This window comes from Salvelinus sp. IW2-2015, linkage group LG9 (assembly GCF_002910315.2).
Source record: "Salvelinus sp. IW2-2015 linkage group LG9, ASM291031v2, whole genome shotgun sequence".
Taxonomy (NCBI): Eukaryota; Metazoa; Chordata; class Actinopteri; order Salmoniformes; family Salmonidae; genus Salvelinus; species Salvelinus sp. IW2-2015.
The window spans coordinates 19,537,004-19,559,635 of NC_036849.1; the positions used below are offsets into that span (position 1 = coordinate 19,537,004).

The 22,632-nt window shown below is 44.3% G+C and overlaps 1 protein-coding gene across 1 annotated transcript in view; it reads left to right on the forward strand.

The window, feature by feature from the left end:
• Nucleotides 1-22,632, forward strand: part of LOC111968766 (formin-like) — a 55,057-nt gene that overhangs the window by 23,359 nt on the left and 9,066 nt on the right. The window contains 7 exon segments of the mRNA XM_023994625.2: nucleotides 2,776-2,837; nucleotides 3,498-3,586; nucleotides 4,543-4,672; nucleotides 4,877-5,023; nucleotides 5,125-5,184; nucleotides 5,294-5,414; nucleotides 13,821-13,913. Coding sequence (XP_023850393.2) covers nucleotides 2,776-2,837; nucleotides 3,498-3,586; nucleotides 4,543-4,672; nucleotides 4,877-5,023; nucleotides 5,125-5,184; nucleotides 5,294-5,414; nucleotides 13,821-13,913 — 702 coding nt within the window.

Here is a 22,632-nt window from a genome sequence, read left to right on the forward strand (position 1 = left end):
AAGTTAGGCCAAGGTAGGCTGGTTTCTTAAGGAAGCAGTTAGGCAGTTAGGCTGGTTTTAAGGAATTGATCGTTTTAAGAAGTTTTGGTCAGTTTTAAGGAAGTTAGCCAGGTTAGGCTGGTTTTAAGGAAGTTAGGCCAGTAGGCTGGTTTTAAGGAAGTTTGTCGCGTTAAGAATGTGTCCGGTTTTAAGGAAGTTAGGCCAGTTAGGCTGGTTTTAAGGATTTATGCCCAGTTAGGCTGTTTTAAGGAAGTTTTGTCCGGGGTTTTAAGAAGTTTGCGTGTTTGAAGAAGTGGCCAGTTAGGCTGGTTTTAGGAAGTTTCAGTTAGCTGGTTTTAAGGAAGTTTGGCCAGTTAGGCTGGTTTAAGGAAGTTTGCCCCGGTTTTAAGGAAGTTTGGCCAGTTTTAAGGAAATGAATAGCTGGGAAAAATCCATCAGTTTCTGGTAGTATTTCAGTTTGTCTTGGATGCATATTGTATGTGGATGAAATGAAATATTGTCAGCTTTTAAGTCGCTGAAATAAATTGCACATTAGGATAAACAACAGGTCCCTAACTGTAAATTTGCATTCTCTCAAGATGCTCTGAAAGAAAGAAATCATTTCTCCACTCCTGTTCCCGAGACAAAATTTACATTTGGCCTATCATTTTACTACGAGGAATACTTCATTCTGCAGGAGTTCATATTATAATAGGCTAGGCTATGTGTGAGGCCTACATCCAGTTACTATTCCAACTATTAGGCTACTCCACTCTAAAATAATTCCGGCATCCATACAGGCCATTTGATAAATGCAAAAGGACATCACATACAAAACACCAAAAAGTATATGAATGACATTCAGTGATTGTCATCTTCGGCCTAAACACAAGTCTTGTAAGCTGAATTATGTGTACACTGCTGTCCCCGCGCATCTCGTTCTCACCGACTCATCTCTCCTTAGCAAGATTTCACTGTCTATTTTTCATATCAAATCAAAGTTTATTTGTCACGTGCGCCGAATACAACCTTACAGTGAAATGCTTACTTACAGGCGTGTGTGTGGTGTGTGTGTAAGTAAGTAGAGAAATAAAACAACAGTAAAAAGACATTTGAAATTAAGAGTAGCAAGGCTATATACAGACACCGGTTAGTCAGGCTTATTGAGGTAGTATGTACATGTAGGTATGGTTAAAGTGACTATACATATATGATGAACAGAGAGTATCAGTAGTGTAAAAGAGGGGTTCGTGGGTGGCGGTACACAATGCAGATAGCCCGGTTAGCCAATGTGCGGGAGCACTGGTTGGCCGGGCCAATTGAGGTAGTATGTACATGAATGTATAGTTAAAGTGACTATGCATATAAGATAAACAGAGAGTAGCAGCAGCGTAAAAGAGGGGTTGGGGGGCACACAATGCAAATAGTCCGGGTAACCATTTGGTTACCTGTTCAGGAGTCTTATGGCTTGGGGGCAAAAACTGTTGAGAATACTTTTTGTCCTAGACTTGGCATTCTGGTACCGCTTGCCATGCGGTAGTAGAGAGAACAGTCTATGACTGGGGTTGCTGGGGTCTTTGACAATTTTTAGGGCCTTCCTCTGACACCGCCTTGTGTAGAGGTCCTGGATGGCAGGCAGCTTTGCCCCAGTGATGTACTGGGCCGTACACACTACCCTCTGAAGTGCCTTGCGGTCAGAGGCCGAGCAATTGCCGTACCAGGCAGTGATGCAACCGGTCAGGATGCTCTCGATGTTGCAGCTAAAAATGACTGACAAATATGACTGACATGCGGTCATGATAAATAGTGTAATAGCCTACAGTTTTCTTGGAATCTATGTTTTAACTATTGTGATAGGCTCATGTTTTACCGGTACGGAGTACCCCTACTATTTTTTGGGCCGGTTATCCGTACTGGACCGTTCCAGCTTACTTTCACCCCTTCTGATAAAAGGTTATTGTTATCTCTCTCTCTCTCTCTCTCCTCTACACTCTGAGAAAAAAGGGTTCCAAATAAGTTATTTGGCTGCCCCCATAGGAGAACCATTTTTGGTTCAAGGTAGAACTCTTTTTGGTTCCATGTAGAACCCTCTGTGCAAAAGGTTTTAGATGGAACCCAAAAGGGTTCTACCTGGAACCAAAATGGTTCTTCCTGGAACCATAAAGGGTTATTCAAAGGGTTCTCCTATGGGGATAGCCGAAGAACCCTTTTAGGTTCTAGATAGCACTTTTTTATCTAAGTGTGGAGCCTCCTCTCTCGCTCTCGCTCTCTCTTCTCTCTCCTCTCTCCCCTCCTCTCTCTCTGTGGCCCCACTTTAGAGATCATTACTGGAGACTGTGGTAGTTCTGGCTGCAGGTCCTGGGGTTAAGCAGTTACAGGCTCTCTCCTGTGACCCCTGGCCTGAGAGGAAAGCTCCTGTGTGGGGTGAGCCCTGGGCTCTGCTCTGACACAACGACTGCCCTGGCCTGCCTGACCACACGCCCCAATACCCACCACTCCCTAATACTCTCGTTCAGTCACTTTAAAGTGATAGTTCACTACAAAATCTAAGTTTGTCAGACATTTCAGATCTCAAAAGATGTTTAATGTTGAAATGAGTTAACAAATAATAGACATGGGTATTATTTCTGTAAAGTATAGTTTTGTACATAGCATGTCTATATGAATTTAATCTCCCTCACAGGATTACAGGCCTGGGCACCAAACCCAGGCAGCAGGGAATTTAAACAGCATGCCTGCCCAACATATTCCATCTTTATAAGAGATTGTCTCTAATAAATGAATTTATTGTTCCAGCTGTTTTGAGTGTAGATAACTCTGTGGTGGACTTGGAGACCATCGAGGCTTTATATGAAAATGTGAGTATTCCAAAGTGTGCTGTAAAGTCATTCAATAGCATGAGAGAAATGTGAGAATCTAAACTCCTTTTTAAGTGTTTTTCTCACTCAGTATGCTTTTGTTAACACTACACAGTGGTGGAAAAATACCCAATTGCCATACTTAAGTAAAAGAAAAAAGCATACTCCAACACTCAGACATCATTTACAAATGAAGCATTTGTGTTTAGTGAGTGTGCCAAATCAGAGGCAGTAGGGATGACCAGGGATGTTCTCTTGATAAGTGCATGAATTGGGCCATTTTCCTGTCCTGTTAAGCATTCAAAATGTAACAAGTACTTTGGGTGTCAAGGAAAATGTATGGAGTAAAAAGTACATTATTTTCTTTAGGAATGTAGTGGAGCAAAAGTTGTCAAAAATATAAATAGTAAAGTACAGATACCCCAACAAAAACGACTTAAGTAGTATTTTAAAGTAGTTTTACTTAAGAACTTTACACCACTGACACTACACCAGGGCTCTATAACATATGCTAGTCTACAGCTCATTTCTCAAGGATGTCACACGCAACGTTTATCTATTGCTATTCTACCTCTTGTTTTGTAATGACTGTCTATATCATTCATTGCTACAGCTGTATTGTTGTCTACTCACCTGTTTTGTTTGTGTGTGTTATCACAGAGGGCCACGAATGACGAGCTGGAGAAGATAAGAACACACTATGAGACGTCCAAGGAGGACGAGGTGAAGCTACTGGACAAGCCTGAACAGTAAGAGTGCTTCTCCAGCATCCAAGGGTTCAGGGAGAGGGCAGTAGAACACTGGACCCTGACTTCTACTGGAGTCAGAGAACTAGATGCTCATACACACAGAAAACCATCCCCTCCAGTGAATTCACCATGTCAATTTCAGAGGGTACTTTGGTTTTGTCTTAGAGATTTTTTAGAAACACATCATGTGGTTTTTAATGTGTACAGACAGAGACAAACAGTTTGATTATGAAACACTTTGGTCTTTGACAGCCTGAGCTCACTCATCACGTTGATGGTTCTTTACAGCCAAACCATTATAGGGAGATATTTTATATAAACATCACTTAGAAAAGGTGGCATCACTTTTGTGTTTATTTATCATTTCAAGCAGTAAATAAACCAAGCTCCTTAGTCTTCCTCAGACAGTAAATATTTGTTCCTGGTCTGTTTTGCAACCTTCATGTCTCCCATACTGAGGGAATGGGCTTATGTGTGTATGTGTGTATGTGTGTGTGTGGGTGTACATACACGTGCATATGTGTGTGTGTGTGTGTCTCAGAGTGAATGGCAGAGATGGACGGCTGCTGGCCCTCAGCGCGACGTCCCTCCCATGGGGGTTAAACATAGCTGGCCTGTTAATGACTTGTCACTATGGGGCTGAGGGCCATGTTCATACCCACTCAGTGTCTGATCCATCAGCAGCCTAATCCCACAGGAAATTACAGACATGTCCCTGTTTACATGAGTCGGCCTGACACTACGTTTGACCAATCAGTGCTCCGGTCCTCCTTTAGTTGACCCTGGACCTATCAAACTATTAGAGCAGAAAGACTCATGACTATCAGCTGCTAGTTAAAAGCCATACTGATTCAGCCGTGTGTGTGTGGAAGCAGCGCAGCCAAGGATTAAAAATAGTTCTTCCTGTTGGACATTTTGTTTAATTTTGTCATAACACATTATTTCCTCTTGTGCAGGTTCTTGTATGAACTCTCCCAGATTCCAGACTTCTCTGGCCGGTCCCACTGCATCATATTCCAGTCTGTATTCCTTGACTGCATATCTTCCATCCACCGCAAAGTAGAAATAGTCTCCACCGTGAGCAAAGTAAGACATGACATGACTGCAATCTTATTGATTTGTCAGTGTATAAGCTTTTATCATGCTGACCCTGTGTGTGTGTGTGTGTGTGTGTGTGTGTGTGTGTGTGTGTGTGTGTGTGTGTGTGTGTGTGTGTGTGTGTGTGTGTGTGTGTGTGTGTGTGGTGTGTGTGTGTGTGTGTGTGTGTGTGTGTGTGTGTGTGTGTGTCAGGATCTGCTGGACTGTAGAAGTGTGAAGGATGTGATGGGGCTGGTCCTAGCCTTTGGGAACTACATGAATGGAGGCAACAGGACACGGGGTCAGGCTGATGGCTTTGGCCTGGAGATCCTGCCCAAACTGAAGGACGTCAAGAGCAGGGTACATTCACCACACACACAGCCATATTACATTATATTAATCTACAGTATGTTACTGAGAAGTTGTACTGGCTTCTTTTGTCTGACCCTTTGTATCTTTAGGACAATCGTATCAGTCTGGTGGATTACGTAGTTGCATACTATCTGCGCAATTTTGACGAGGTACAGTATTTCAGATGAAGGGAACAAATATCCCAGGATGGACTAAAAGATCAATTATTCTGTTGTTTCCTGATGTTTTGTCATTGGTGGGTTGACTGTTGGTTTGCAGCACGCAGGAACAGACAAGAGTATATTCCCACTGCCTGAGCCACAGGATTTCTTCTTGGCCGCTCAGGTCAAGTTTGAAGACCTCACAAAGGACATGAGGAAGCTGGGGAGAGACCTGACTGGTGAGACACAGGTTATTTCACTTTTTTCTAAGCAACTCACGTAACATCAGGCATACATAGAGGCATCCTGTAGTATGTAGTATGATACTCATTGTACATTCTGTCTTATCCTGTAAGAACACTTTCCTCCATCATCCATCAGAGGTGTTTCAGGGTAGATTCAGGATCTCAGACTCTCTGAAGCACCTTTTCCTTGTTCCCAGGCATCGTGTCATGCCATAACAGGCATGTCATCACTCCCCCATTTCCCCCTGCCATGAACATGCTCTACTTACAGTATCCTATGTCAGAGGTGTCAGCGTCTTCATTTCAGCCAAAGCAAGTCTATCTGTCTGAAACGTTTACAGATGATATGAAAGCTGGATGGAAATGCAATAAAGGAGCAACACTCACAGGAGAAACTTTACCACATGGCTGGTATCAGGAGCTCAGTGCTCATTGGCATGGTCCTCCCAGTTAGCCAGCCAGTTAGCCAGCCAGGTAGCCAGCCAGGTAGCCAGCCAGTTAGCCAGTGAGCCAGCCATTTAACTAGCCAGTTAGCCAGTGAATTAGCCAGTGAGTCAGTCACTCAGCCAGCCAGTCAGTTAGCCAGTGAGTCAGTCAGCCAGCCAGTGAGTCAGTCAGCCAGTTAGCCAGCCAGCCAGTTAGCCAGCCAGCCAGTGAATTAGCCAGTGAGTCATTCACCCAGCCAGCCAGTCAGTTAGCCAGTGAGTCAGTCAGCAAGCTAGCCAGTCAGTTAGCCAATGAGTCAGTCAGCCAGCTAGTTAGTCAGTGAGTCAGCCAGCCAGCCAGTCAATGAGTTAGTCAGTGAGTCAGTCACCCAGCACGTCAGTTAGTCAGTGAGTCAGTCAGCCAGCCAGCCAGCCAATCAGTTAGTTAGTCAGTAAGTCAGTCAGCTAGTCAGTGAGTCAGTCATCTAGTCAGTCATTGGTCCGCTGGGCTGTCCGGGGGTTAAAGGCGTTGCCCCCGTGGCAGTCAGTTAGTCAGTGAGTCAGTCATCGAGCCAGTCAGTGGTCAGCTGGGCCGTCCGGGGGTTANGTTAAAGGTGTTGCCCCCGAGGCAGTCAGTTAGTCAGTGAGTCAGTCATCGAGCCAGTCAGTGGTCAGCTGGGCCGTCCGGGGGTTAAAGGCGTTATTTCAGTCAACCAATAATACAGAATATGAAAGCAATTAGATATGCTCTCCACTCTCCTCTCCTCATTCAGATTGCTGCCCTCTGGGAAAATACAAAGAGTCTACAAAAGAGCCCCAGACCCAGCTGTCAGTCATTTATTAGGAAAAATTAAACACTTAAAGACAATACATTTATTTAATGTATTTTATATCTACTGCAGGAAGAAAATAGCAGTCTCGCCCGGAGTCCTCTGGGTATTGGCAGGGAACGGTGAGCCTGAATTCTCAGTGTTTGGTGAGGTCCACCTATGACTCCCATTTTTATCCTCCTCGCCAGCCTCCAGGAATAAATATTTATGCTGCGCTATTATAAACCACCCTAAAGAAACCAACTGATCTTAATTATATCAGATCACTTCCATTCACATCTGAATTATGTCTAACTCTGTGTGGCTGGTGCTGACACAGGATCACACCCCTATGGGTTCTGTAGCTACAAGGGCTCTCAACTGAGAGGAGGCTAGCAATATGAAAGCAGTTCTCCTTATCCACTTGCCCCACTTTTTAATTCTTTGCTAAGGTTCAGTGGTGTTCCTCCATATCCCTCTTCCCGAGAGTGAGGCTCCAGTAAGTAGCCAGGCAGATGTATGTGTGTGTCTGGTCTGAGACAATGGAAAGGAGTAGGTCAGACTCCCTAGCCTGGCGGCTGCCCTCTCCTCCACTCTGCTGTGCAGAAACATGATCCTCATTTGATCTCCCTTCCTGTTTGGGCAGGAGGTGATGACCTCTCTCTGGGCTGTCTCTTATACACATCTAGATGTGTATAAGAGACAGGTAAAAAATAGATAAGTAGAAAAAGTGAAAATAATAAAGAGCAGCAGTAAAATAACAATAGTGAGGCTATATACAGGGGGTACAAGTACAGAGTCAATGTGCGGGGGCACTGGTTAGTCAAGGTAATTGAGGTAATATGTACATGTAGGTAGAGTTAAAGTGACCATGCATAGATAATAAACAGAGAGTAGCAGCTGCGTAAAAGAGGGGTCTGGGTAGCCCTTTGATTTGCAGTTCAGAAGTCTAATGGCTTGGGGGTAGAAGCTGTTAAGAAGCCCTTTTGACCTAGACTTGGTGCTCCGGTACCGCTTGCCGTTCGGTAGCAGAGAGAACAGTCTATGACTAGGGTAGCTGGCGTCTTTGACTATTTTTAGGGCCTACCTCTGACACCGCCTGGTGTAGAGGTCCCGGATGGTAGGAAGCGTGGCCCCGGTGTTATACTGGGCCGTACGCACTACCCTCTGAAGTGCCTTGTGGTCGGAGGCCGAGCAGTTGCCATACCAGGCAGTGATGCAACCAGTCAGGATGCTCTCGATGGTGCAGTTGTAGACCCTTTTGAGGATCTGAGGACCAATGCCAAATCTTTTCAGTGTCCTGAGGGGGAATAGGTTTTGTCGTGCCCTCTTCACGCACGACTGTCTTAGTGTGTTTGGACCATGTTAGATTGTTGGTGATGTAGACACCAAGGAACTTGAAGATCTCAACCTGCTCCACTACAGCCCCGTCGATGAGAATGGGGGCGTGCTCGGTCCTCCTTTTCCTGTAGTCCACAATCATCTCCCTTGTCTTGATCACGTTGAGGGTGAGGTTGTTGTCCTGGCACCATACCGTCAGGTCTCTGACCTCCTCCCTATAGGCTGTCTCGTCGTTGTTGGTTCTATCTGTCAGGAGGAGTGTCTGTCCGTTTGGGGGCTATGGTACATGTATATGTTCCTGGAGACTAGCCTTGGTTCACCCTGTCCCTGGGCTCATGTGGGCACTGAGTTGACCTTTCATCCAATCAGGGTCAGCGGAGACCACGGCCACGTAAAGCTCTTTAACTGCTGGGTAATTGGGGAGGACAGCGAAGCATACACGCTACTGAATGAAATTGTATCAAATAAAAAAGAACAGTCAGAGCTCATTTGCTGCCCAGGGGAGTTTAGTGTTTCACAGAAGGCCTGTGCAGGGTTCGGCATTCATCACCATGGCAAATCAGACCGTGTCTTTATTAGAAATGACCCGTAATGTCAAGTCGAGGCAAGGCCTTTACCCTGAAGTCCATTTTATGACAGAAGCTCCAGTTTGGGTTAGAGTACCGCTACCTCTCCTCCCCACATAACGGTTAAATATAAGCTACTCCTAATTTTGCTTAAATACAGGCACAAAATGCAGGGAACATGCAGAGTGTAGATAATACTGTCTTTGTAAACTCAAGACCCTCACATAAGAATTGTAAACCATGTTCTATGATTTCTATTATTTTGTCTTGGTAGCAGGCCATATATTAAATGATGACTGCCTTTTCAACAGATTTGTCCGTACATTTCCTCACCTTGTTTTCTTCTTAGATAGGGAGCCAATTGAAGCTAAATCTATCAACTAGAATAGAATATAATAGAATAAAACTTTATTGTCCATCCAGGATGGACATTTTTCTTTGGCATCACCTTCATTAAAAGAATCACATACATTTTCACATCATACACATTTAAACCAGTCAGTCCATCATGTTGCGAACACTAACAACATAGAGGACATTAATACATTCATTAACAAACGACAACTGTCCCAACTGCACCAGATAGATAAGTACATATACCGATACAATTTACTTTGCATTTAGTAGTCCAACAGCACAAAGAACTAATGAATGTTTGAACCCGTTCTTCTTGGCCATGGGCATTCTGAAGCGCCGGCCAGAGGGAAGCCTCTCCAACTGAGGGTGTAGAGGGTGGGAGGGGTCGCCAATGACAGCCAGTGTCTTCTTTTTGGTAGCCTTGTGGAACAGAATGCTCATGTGCCTGTGGTTGACCAATTACATTGCTGGCTGTGTTTACTATTCTGGTCAGTTTGCTTTTGCTCCTCACACTCAGATAACCATACCAGACTGTCATATTGAACGTGAGGATGCTCTCCACCAAGCTTCTGTACACCCTCTCCAGAACATCCTGGCTGACCCCAAACCCCTTTAATTTCCTGAAAATCTATAATTTTTTAATGATTTCCTCAAACTATGACATCCCAAGCATTCCCTTACAGCAGACCAGCTGAAACCCTGAACATTGGAGTACCATGTCTTACAGCAGTTGTGTTCTCAGACAGGCTCTATGTAAGACGTGGGCCAGGGTTGGATGCTGGATAGGTCCAGGTTGATAGAGAGTCCCATAGGGCGGTGCACAATTGGCCCAGCGTCGTCCGGGTTAAGGTTTGGTCGGGGTAGGCCGTCATTGTACATAATAATTTGTTCTTAACTGATTTGCCTAGTTAAATGAAGGTTAAATAAAATTAATTAATTAAGAGATAGATTTATCTTAAAGGGAGGTGTGCGTGTTTGACCTTTATCTCCTGGCTGGCCCAATGTAGCCTGGGTAAGAGCAGGGCTCTAGCCTGGATGGGAGGGAGGGGAGGAAGGGAGGGAGGAGGAAGCTGGGAGCCTGACAGTGCACTGGGGTGGGTTGTATATAATTGTGGATTAGTGAGAGAATTCCTTGTGCTTTAGAGCTGATGGAAAATGATCCAGTGCCTGGCGTAAATAACACTGATCTGCCAGGCCAGACCACGGACAAGACTAACCTCCCTCTCTCTCTCTCTCTCTGATTAAAAAGGGTTTTCAAAACATTCATGCTTGACGGGTGAAAACATATGTAGTGTCAGTTTATCTGTGTGAGTTTTTTATTGTCACTGATCGTTAGAAATAAAGGAGGGCATAACAGAATCAACATGAATCTGGAATGAGTTCAAGCAGTAGAACATTGAGAACAGAAACCTTTTCTATATGGCAGTCAAATATGTAGAGCTCAATGATCATCCAAGTGTACAATGTTTATCTGGTTAACACAGATGATGGATAGGAAAGCACCTTTTGGTGGTCATTTGCAACAGAGTCTTTTCCTCTATGAAGGAAGAGCCTCAACTGCAGTCTCTGTCTCCCCTCCCCCACCCCCCCTCTCTCTACCCCCCCTCCATCCCTCTCTCTCTCTCTCAATTCAATTCAATTTGCTTTATTGGCATGACGTAACAATGTACATATTGCCAAAGCTTAATTTGGATATTTACGATATTAAAATAATAAGAATCAAAATTGTCAACGGGACAACAGTAACAACAATAACCAAGGGTCAAAATAACCATACATTGAACAATAACTAAGCATACAGTAGAGGAAACGTGCAGGTTGGTTGGTCTGTCAGACACTGTCCCTCATCTAATGGCAGGCAGCAATGTAGTGCGCTGCCAACCCACAGCTCTCTGCGTCCTCCCCCAACAGGGGGAAACTTGAATGAGGGTTCCCCAACAGGGGAAAACTTGAATGAGGGTTTCAAATTTGGGGAAATGTTTTATATTTTTGACATTTTGTCAGGAAATGCAGCTCTGTCTCAGGTTCTGCTGTGGTGCAGTGGTTGCACAGCCTTTCCTCTACGGGGAGCCAGGTTTCCTGTGTCTACCCTTCTCAATGGCAAGGCTGTGCTCACTGAGCCTGTACTTTGTCAAGGTTTTTCTAAGGTTTTGATCAGTAACCATGGTCAAATAGTTAGCCACGGTGTACTGTCGATTTAGGGCCAGATAGCACTGCATTTTGCTTTGTGCTTGTGCTTCCCAATAAGCAATGTAGTTTTGTTTTGACTGTGTTGTAATTTGTTTTATTCTGATTGATTGGATGTTCTGGTCCTGAGGCTTCAGTGTGTTAGTAGAACCGGTTCGTGAACTCAGCCCCAGGACCAGCTGGATGAGGGGACTCTTTTCTTTGCTCAGCTCTTGGCATTGCAGGGCTTGGTAATGATATGAGAGGGGGTCACTATATTTGAGATGTTTCCAAAACTTTAAGTGCTCTTTTTTTATTTTTATTATTATTATTGGATATTGGCCTAATTCTGCCCTGCATGCATTGTTTGTAGTTTTCCTCTGGATATGTCGGAGAATCTTACAGAACTCTGCATGCAGGGTTTCAATTGGGTGTTTGTCCCATTTGGTGAAATCTTGTTTTGCAAGTGGACCCCACACCTCGCTGCCATAAAGTGCAATTGGTTCAATGACACATTCAATTAGTTTTAGCCAAATTTTAATAGGTATTTCAATTTGAATTTGTTTTTTAATGGCGTAGAATGCCCTGCATGCTTTCTCTCTCAGTTCATTCACTGCCTCATTAAGGTGTCCAGTTGAGCTTATTTTTAAACCTAAGTAATTGTAGTGTGTGCAGTACTCTATATATTTTGTACCAATTGAGAACTTTGGTCTAATTCCCTGAGATCTGGATCTTCTTTGGAAAATCATTATTTTTGTATTTTTGGGATGTTACTGCCAGGGGCCAGGTCTCTCTCTCTCTGTCACTCTCTCTCTCGCTCTCTCTCTGCTGCTGTAAACCCAGGGAAATTGACACGGCTGTTTGGGGACAGAGGACGCAGAATAACACTCACTGGCCAATTAGAGAACAGCATGGACATATTTACAGTAATGGGATTAGGTGGCTGTGGGGAGAGCAGGCCCCTGGGAGCAAAGTGGGCCTTCAGTTGGCCTGTTTCACTGTGGTAATACTGTTTCACTGTATTAATACTTTTACACTGTATCAATACTTTTACACTGTAACTGTAGTAATACTTTTACACTGTAGCAACACTTTTACACTGTAGCAATACTTTTACACTGTATAAATACTTTTACACTGTAACTGTAGTAATACTTTTACAGTGTAGAAATACTTTTACACTGTAGTAATACTTTTACACTGTAGTAATGCTGTTTCACTGTAGTAATATTTTTACACTGTAGAAATACTTTTAGACTGTGGTAATACTTTTACACTGTAGCCTGCATATCATCAGGAGACTGCTTTAGAAAGGGCTCCAGCTCCTCCTCCTCCTCCCTCTCCCCCCACCCCTACCCCTCCTCTGTGCCTATGTATTGTCACTGTAGGACAATGTCCTAAACCAGAGCCCACTGGGTTTTTATTTCATGCAGCTGCTGATGTTTTGGGGGTTTCCTTCTTGTGGCCTACACTGTCTGGACCACATTTAGAGGAGATCCGCCTCTTAATTGTAGTCTTTCTGTTTTGAACACCCTTTAATGTGCCTGTTTGAGACAGGGGGATTTTAAGGAGCGAGGGATCTAAGACTTGTTTTTAAAGTAGGAACTTTTCAGTGGTGTTTCAGCTGGCTCACCTGATCAGGTTTGTGTCATGGTTGTCCCTCAGCTGTAGATTATGTATTTTCTTACTCAATTAGTGTGCAGTAGTTCAAGTTTAGTCCCTCACCTTTCAAGAGCAACTACTCCTGAGACCCTGGAAAAGGATTGTGGGTAACTGGGCATATTCACCTGTTCTTAATATATCCCTCTGGATTATTCTGGAAACCAGTGAAGCAGTCTCACACTCTGACCAGCCAAGTGTTCCTGTTGTGTTGTTAAGACATTTAGCTATGCAGTAATAACCAACACAAGGTATTTACTGCACTCATTAATGACTTGCAGGTTTGAGTAAAGTTGCAAAAGTTATTCCGGCAGGCCGCTCTGTATATAGCGTCCCACGCTGATTGTTAGGAGGAAATTAAATAGTTTGGCTCACGTTTGCCCAAGTCATCATTGTTTCCTTTGAGCCTGTGTGAGCTAGGTGGTTTGGCAGGGCAACAAAGACCCATCCACAACAAACAAGGCTTCGACATTCAGCCGTCACCCACATGTACAGTTCCACTGGGGAGAGCCAGAACAGGACAGCCCATCTACTGCCACCATGTCATATCAGGTAGTGGGCCAAACACTCATGGTGTTGGTTGGATGACTGTCTTACCCCAGTATCTGTGGCGTCAACATGTGTTATCTCCTCACATTTTTTGAGAGTAACAGATTGAACACCCTACTCACATTCAAAGAACAGTCTGTGTTTATGAAGATTTATAATACATTTCTCATTTTGAATGCAGACCAAGCTCATTTAAGTGATTGCAAGGTCTTTTCAATAGCCATCTGGTTGGGATGTTTTGGAGGAGATTCACACACATTTCCCCTCAAATGTTTTCCTTCGGCAGGTTTTGGTCAACTCACTTATGAAAGTGCTGGAAATGTGCTACATTCGCTGTTTGGGCACGCTTGTTATTGTTTTACAGCTTAGCCCAATAATAAATGCCAAATTCACACAGTACACCGCAGTATACAGTCTACTCTCGCTCACACTTTCTCTCCCCCACCCAACCGAGGCCAGAGCTTTTTTAATCCATTCCTGCTGAGAAATGTCAGATATTTAACATTTCCCGCTCTCTCTCTCCCTCAGTGTGTGAAAAGGCTGTTCAGAAGGTGTGTGCTAGCTCCTCTGAGAAGGACCTCCAGCCCTTCAAGGAGAAAATGGAGGCCTTCGTCTCGACCGGTGAGTAAAACAAACCATAACCAGAGAGGGGAGGAGAAGAGACATGACTAGGACAGTAGCGGTGCATGGGTAAAATCACTGGGGAAGCCAGGGAAAAAAAGCCATATCAGAACCTGCTGTATGTGTTGTGTTAATTGCGTTACTTGCTCTATAACCTGTTAGTCATATGCCTTGCCAGCATAATATATAGGCATAAGGCTGAGACAATAAGAAGATACAGTGGCAGAATAAATTCAACAACACCTTTGTTTCATCACAAAACTGGAGAGCAACCTCTGTCCGCTGAAGTCCACAAAGTATATTGCATGTACAGTGCATTCAGAAAGTATGCAGACCCCATTACTTTTTATCTACCTTAAATGCCTGATTGGTGGAGTGCTGCAGAGATGGTTGTGAGATGGTTGTCCTTCTGGAAGATTCTTCCATCTCCTCAGAAGAACTCTGGAGCTCTGTCAGAGTGACCATCGGATTCTTGGTCACCTCTCTGACCAAGGACCTTCTCCCCCGATTGCTCAGTATGGCCGGGCAGCCATCTCTAGGAAGAGTCGTGGTGGTTCCAAGCTTCTTCCATTTTAAGAATGATGGTGGCCACTGTGTTCTTGGGGACCTGCAATGCTGCAGAAATGTTTTGGTACCATTCCCCAGATCTGTGCCTCGACACAATCCTGTCTCGGAGCTCTACGGACAATTCCTTCGACCTCATGACTTGGTTTTTGCTCTGACATGCACTGTCAACTGTGGGACCTTATATAGACAGGTGTGTGCCTTTCCAAATCATGTCCAATCAATTGAATTTACCACCGGTGGACTCCAATCAAGTTGTAGAAACATCTCAAGGGTCTGAATACTTATGTAAATTATTTTAAATACATTTTCAAAAATGTCTAGATACCTGTTTCCGCTTTGTCATTATGGGGTATTGTGTGTAGATTGATGAGTAACATTTTTTTTATTAAATCCATTTTAGAATAAGGATGTAACGTAACAAAATGTGGAAAAAGGGAAGGGCTCTGAGTACTTTCCGAATGCACTGTGTATATATATATATATATATTTATATTATATATATATTTTTTAAATTTACTATATCAATATGTATTGGTTGTCAATGTTTTGGCGTCAAACTGGTAGCAGTTGTGAAGAAAAGTCAATAGTTGGAAGAGTTGCAGAGTTGATTGAAAATAATGCCATTGTTGATTAGATTATACATTTTTTCATTATTAGGCTATTTTCTCTTCAACCATTCAGTCCATCTACTAGAAACTTATGGACAATATAGAATATAGATATAAAACTATATTATTATATATGAATATATATTTTTAAAGTTATTCAAGTATAAATGACCAAAGTTACAATAGATTGCCATATATTTTCTGTTAATTACCAAAATTACTAAAGATTCTGGTAACTTTGGTCAATCACCGATAGCTTTGCAACCCTAAACATGACCCCATGTGTTGACCTCCAGGGGGTGCTATGTGTTGTTTTTATATGTTGTTTTAGTAAATACTGCTCCAGCAGACTCATAGCGTGTCACCTAACCCAGGCATGGCAGGGCAGCGCAGGCTGTTTGATCCCCAGTGAGAGCTAATAAAGCCAGAGGCCAGAGTGACTGCACTTGGTCTGGCCTGATTGGGTGTTTAGATGTGTTTACACTCCCCTTGTTCTCCGTAAGCCACTTTTTCTCTACTGATTATAATGGCAGCTCTTGGAAATGAGGATCCTCGATTTTTTGATATCACTCACTGTATCTGAGGCAAGCAGAGGCCTGTGTCAGAGCCCATCCACTGGACTGAGTGATGAGACGACCTTCCCCCTCATCCATCCGCCAAATCATACTCTGTGACACACTCCCAAGTTCTACCAGTAGATAGTGATGATGTATATTCACCCCCTCTGTCATGTCTCTAAGCCAGCCTGTCACCTCTCTGAATGGAGAATGAACCCACTGTTCTCCAAATCTGTCTTCAGAGATTAAATATTCTCCACATAGACTATTTATTGCTGAGGAGAATGTCATGTAAAGAAACCAAACTCAGAGAGAAACTAGAAAGATCCTGTTTTCCCAAAGCTGTAATTTAGCTCTTCACTATATTTGTTTGCCCTGTCAGGCCGTTAGTTGGGTGGTGGTGGAGCCCAGGGCCAGCGTTAGTTAGAGACAGCTGCCTGTCAGGGACAGGTGTCTAAAGCCTAACCCTGCAGAGAGGATCACATTGCCCTTAACATGCTGCCTGTACTCATGGCTGCTATAAAGCTGGCAGGACATCCCTGGCTGAGGCCTCGTAAAGGCTGGTTGGACAGCTTGGGGACCACTGTGTTAGCCAGGGACACACTGCACCGAGGTGGAGACGCTCTGATCCCCTCTACCTCTCCCCCCTCCACTAGACATCTTCACCCCAGACGCTTCCTACAGCCCCCTCCAGTGCCTTGCAAAGGCAGCCAGTCAGCCAGTAGAGCTGCTGCCATTGAAAACATAAAGCTTATTCACTTCCATCATGCAGACACAGGCTCCTGTATGGTTTCTGTGGTATGCAGCATGAGGAAACCCAGAGGTCATAGTGTTCCTAGAGAGAAAGTGGACATCCATCTCAGAGCGTTCCTCCAACGGCCCAAAGGGCCAACGTGTTCAACTGTGATTACTATTGATCATAGGGATGTGAGAGGCAGAGGGAAGGAGTTTACAGAGACGGGGTGTGATCCCTGATTTACTGGAAATTACTGTGTAAATATTCCCAGAAGTTATTGTTCACATAGCAGACACATCTGATCCTAACTTGCATTACAATGTGTCTTGCAGACAGAGGGAGAGGCCTTGTGTCAGGCTTATGCAGAGTGGATGCCAGGCTTGTGTCGCTAAAGCACCATAATACATACAGAAGCTCTTCCCCATTTGAATGAGTGCCAACTAGGACTCCCATACAGTACTTAGGTGTGCTTCTGCCAATGTTCTCACACAGTTCACTGGTTTTAAACGATCAAGCTCTCATCAGTCTCGCAGTGGGTAAACATAAGTGCAACCAAACAGAATTCATCTCAAAGCAACTTGGCAAGCCAACAACCACCTGCATGCAATCTCGCCACCTTCACCATCTTCACATAGCTGCCACAGGCGAGGGCCTTCACATTTCTGCATGCCACAAAGAGCCACAAAGAGGGGGCTATTAACAAAACACACTGACTCAGGTCTATAAACCTCTATAGGTCTGGTAGAGCATCAGAGTTGGCTTAAAGTGGACCTCCTCTGAGGCCAACATTCTCAACAACGTCTTTTATCTCTACAAAGTACTAGTGACAGACAAAAGTGTCAGCGTCACGCAAGGCGATCTACATTTTACTACATTAAAGGGCAAATTGCACACATTACTTGCGGCGGACAGAGAATATTGTTAAACAATAGGCTCTTTCTATAAAAAATGCAAATGAGGTATCTCAGAGAGAGATTGCATCCATATGTTGTTGGAGGTACAGAGTGAGAACTGGAGGCAGGGCAGTGTTTTCAGCATAGAAATGATTAATGTACTGTATGTGTTGCAAACAAAGTCTGCCTTGGTATGTTTGTCTCCTAGTTACACATTGCAAATGGAAATGTGTTCTAGAATGTTTACTCTTTTTAACATTCCAGTGTGTCAAACCTCTATCTGTATTATTGGTCAAAATCACAGAATATTTGAAAGGTCTTTAAACCATGATGGTTGCCACTGGCTACAAAATGGTATTGGTTAACAAAAACACATCTTAAACATAAACTTTCCAGTGGGAAACATATAAACCATTCTTAATAAACAGAGCTCCTCCAGCAGTTACCCTTACTTGTGAAGCAGTGTGGTTTAGTGCTGGTGACAGGTCCCTTCCATTGCTCATCTCTTGAGGATGATTCTATGACTTCAATATACAGAACAAAGGAACAGTTCTCACACAAAAGGGTTGTGGAGGATCTAAATATTTAATTGACTGTGGAAACAGTATTAGTGTTGTCCAGGCGTGCCGGTGTGCTTCTGGAAGCAATCTCGTCATCGGTATTGATGGACAGTGATAACCATAAGCAAGCATGTGTAACAGTATTAACTCATACTATGCTTTTTTATGGAGGAGGGAGAGTCTGCTGGTCATAGTGCACTCCATGCTTGCTCCTGTGCGAGGCAGGGGAGCAGAGCAGCTCATGTGACCGTGTCTGTGGAGCGCTGACCCAGAACTGCCTGGGAGACTGTCAGGAGGCTGTGAGGAAGCTGTGGGGGCTGTGACCCACCCCTGCTTCCCTTCCATAGATACAGTACTGCTCTTCCTCTTGTTTTATCTGCTCAGATTTTGGACATTTTTGATAGAATGCTGTAATGTTGAGTCCCTAACTTCAAATCAAATCAAATGTTATTTGTCACATGCACCGAATACAACAGGTGTGGAACTTACAGTGAAATGCTTACTTACAAGCCCTTAACCAACAATGCAGTTTTAAGAAAATACCTAAAAAAAAGTATGAGATAAGTATAACAAATAATTTAAGAGCAGCAGTCATTAACAATAGCGGTGCTATATACAAGGGGTATTTTAGCCATTTGATTAGATGTTCAGGAGTCTTATGGCTTGGGGGTAGAAGCTGTTTAGAAGCCTCTTGTACCTAGACTTGGCGCTCCGGTACCGCTTGCTATGCGGAAGCAGAGAGAACAGTCTATGACTAGGGTGGCTGGAGTCTTTGACAATGTCTTTGACAATGTCTAGGGCCTTCCTCTGACACCGCCTGGTGTCGAGGTCCTGGATGGCAGGAAGCTTGGCCCCGGTGATGTACTGGGTCGTACGCACTACCCTCTGTAGTGCCTTGCGGTCGGAGGCCGAGCAGTGATGCAACCCGTCAGGATGCTCTCGATGGTGCAGCTTAAAACCTTTTGAGGATCTGAGGACCCATGCCAAATCGTTTCAGTCTCCTGAGGGGGAATAGGTTTTAGGCAGGTTGCCTTAGTGTTCTTGGGCACAGGGACTATGGTGGTCTGCTTGAAACATGTAGGTATTACAGACTCAATCAGGGACATGTTGAAAATGTCAGTGAAGACACCTGCCAGTTAGTCATCACATGCCCGGAGCACACGTCCTGGTAATCCATCTGGCCCCGCGGCCTTGTGAATGTTGACCTGTTTAAAGGTCTTACTCACATCGGCTACGGAGAGCGTGATCACACAGTCGTCCGGAACAGCTGATGCTCTCATGCATGCCTCAGTGTTGCTTGCCTCGAAACGAGTATAGAAATTATTTAGCTTGTCTGGTAGGCTCGTGTCACTGGGCAGCTTGTAGCTGTGCTTCCCTTTGTAGTCTGCAATAGTTTGTAAGCCCTGCCACATAAGACAAGCATCGGAGCTGGTGTAGTATGATTCAATCTTAGCCCTGTATTGGCGCTTTGCCTGTTTGATGGTTTGTCGGAGTGCATAGCAGGATTTCTTATAAGCTTCCGGGTTAGAGTCCAGCACTTTGAAAGCGGCAGCTCTACCCTTTAGCTCAGTGCGAATGTTGCCTGTAATCCATGGCTTCTGGTTGGGGTATGTACGTACAGTCACTGTGGGGACGACGTCCTCGATGCACTTATTGATAAAGCCAGTGACTGATGTGGTGTACACCTCAATGTAATCGGAAGAAACCCAGAACATGTTCCAGTCTGTGATAGCAAAACAGTCCTGTAGTTTAGCATCTGCTTCTTCTGACCACTTTTTTATAGACCGAGTCACTGGTGCTTACTGCTTTAATTTTTGCTTGTAAGCAGGAATCAGGAGGATAGAATTGTGGTCAGATTTACCAAATAGAGGGTGAGGGAGAGCTTTGTACGCGTCTCTGTTTTTGTGGAGTACAGGTCATAGATTTTTTTTCCCCCTCTGGATGCGCATTTAACATGTTCATAGAGATTAGGTAAAACTGATATGTTTCCCTGCATTAAAGTCTCCGGCCACTAGGAGCGCTGCCTCTGGGTGAGCGGTTTCCTGTTTGCTTATTTCCTTATACAGCTGACTGAGTGCGGTCTTAGTGCCAGCATCCGTCTGTGGTGGTAAATAAACAGCCACAAAAAGTATAGATGAAAACTCTCTTGGCAATTAGTGTGGTATACAGTTTATCGTAAGATACTCTACTTCAGGCGAGCAAAATCTTGAGACTTCCTTAGATTTCGTGAACCAGCTGTTGTTTACAAATATGCACAGAACGCCCTCCTCGTCTTACCGGAGTGTGCTGTTCTATCTTGCCGGTGCAGCGTATATATCCTGCTAGCTGAATCCATGTCATCATTCAACCACGATTCAGTGAAACATAAGATGTTACAGTTTTTGATGTCCCATTGTTAGGATATTTGGGATCATACCTCGTCTAATTTATTGTCCAATGATTGTACGTTGGCGAGTAATATTGACGGTAACGGCAGCTTTCCCACTCGCCTTCTGCGGATCCTTACGAGGCACCCCGCTCTGTGTCCTCTGTACCTGCGTCTCTTTCACTTGCCAACAACGGGGATGTTGGTCTTGTCGGGTGTTCGCAGCATATCCTGTGCTTCGTGCTTGTTGAAGAAACAAACTGTCATCTGCAAACTTAAGGATGGTGTTGGAGTCGTGCCTGCAGCAGCTCTCAGCCTCTTTATAAGATGAGAATGAATGGCGCTGCAATAGCTAGCTGCCATTTTACGGGCTCCTGACAAATTTTGCTATTTTGTGCTTTTTTTCTGTTGTTGATCTTAACTTATTTTGTAAATAATGTGTCCACCATCGTTTCCTATGGCCAAAAAGAGCTTCTGAACATCAGAACAGGGATCAGTAACCTCGATTTGGATGAAGATTTCTACTTCAACGAGTTGGCAACATAGGACATACTGCTCACCCCGGACCAGGCCCTAATCCCAGAGACTGGAAAAAGGAAAAGATGACGTAAGAGAGTTCGACGTGCGGGCACCCTGACGAAACCACGTCGGCGAGTACATAAACCGCCTTTACCCTCTGTTCTATTGGCGAAAGTACAATCACTGCCATTCGATCGGCAGGATCGAATGGCAGCCGCGAGTAAGCTCAAGGGGGAGGTGTGTGTCTCTTTGTTAACAACAGCTGGTGCGCGATCTCTAATATTAAATTGTGAAAACTGAGTTTAAATGTATTTGGCTCAGCTGTACATACATCAAAACCTTTTTATAGCAGTGGAGCTGTAGTAACCAATACAGTAAAGATTGTGTAATTTTCTTTCACAGAAAGCTTCCAGGTCCTTAACACAGCTTATATATGTAGTTCCCTAGCCCTTCGTTATCTGAATGCTTGGTAAACCAGTGGTTTGGAAAAGTGTGTCAGAGTTTTAAAGGCCTAATTTATTGTCCCTCTCAGCATGCGTGTCTCATAACTTTCTAGTTAGCCACTACTGGTTTCATGTTTACACAGGTAGCGGAGGAAGAGAAACTTCACACATCCTCTTTCTCTCTCGCTCTCGCTCTCTCTCTCTCTTTCTCTCTCTCTCTCTCTCTCTCTCTCTCTCTCTCTCTCTCTCTCTCTCTCTCTCTCTCTCTCGCTCTGTGGACCACTCTCTCTCAGAGCGCCGGCCAGCCTGGTGCCACCTCTACACAGAACCGCACCAGAGAGGACCTCAGGCGCCAGCTCGACCCCCCCGCTGTGACTAACGCCATTGGTCATGACTCTCCCCCCTCCTCCCCCTTCCCAGCCATGGCCACCCCTTCCTTTCATTAGGTTTATCTCAGACAATCAGCCTGCTTATGTAAAAAAAAAAAAAATGGGGTGGTTGCAGCTTAAGCTCACCCTCTCCCAAAAGACCCGCAAACCTGCCTTTGAACAATTTTTGGGAGACTTCCCCCTCTTAAATCTTCAAGTGGGAAAGGTCCCCCATCATTGTAAAAAGGATGAATCTGGAAAAATGCAATAAATCTGAGATCACAGGCACTCTCTGGCCCTAGATAAATTCTTGCACCTCGCCCTGGCCGGCCGCACACATCTGCCTTGCATTTAGACACTTTTACATGGCAGGAGTCCACAGGAGCCTCCAGTTCCTGAGCCTCATACACTCACTCCTCAGCCCAGCTCTGTGCTGCCTGTGCCCCTGCTCCGCGCCTCTGCTCCTTTCCCCTCCTCAACAAAGTCCACTGAGACCTCTTCTACTACAACCACACCCCAGACATCACCAACTCACACTCCTCATCAACACACTGTATATATATACTGTACAGTATCAGTTAAAAGTCTGGACACCTACTCATTCAAGGGTTTTTCTTTATTTTTACTATTTTCTACATTGTAGAATAATAGTGAAGACATCATGATTATGAAGTAACACATATGGGATCATGTAGTAACCAAAAAAGTGTTAAACAAATCAAAATATATGTTATATTTGAGATTCTTCAAAGTAGCCACCCTTTTGCCTTGATGACAGCTTTGCACACTCATGGTATTCTCTCAACCAGCATAACCTGGAATGCTTTTCCAAAAGTCTTGAAGGAGTTCCCACATATGCTGAGCACTTGTTGGCTGCTTTTCTTTCACTCTGCCGTCCAACTTATCCCTAACCATCTCAATTGGGTTGAGGTTGGGTGATTGTGGAGGCCAGGTCATCTGATGCAGCACTCCATCAATCTCCTTCTTGGTCAAATAGTCCTTACACAGCCTGGAGGTGTGTTGGGTCATTGTCCTGTTGAAAAACAAATGACAGTCCCACTAAGCGCAAACCAGATGGGACACTGCAGAATGCTGTGGTAGCC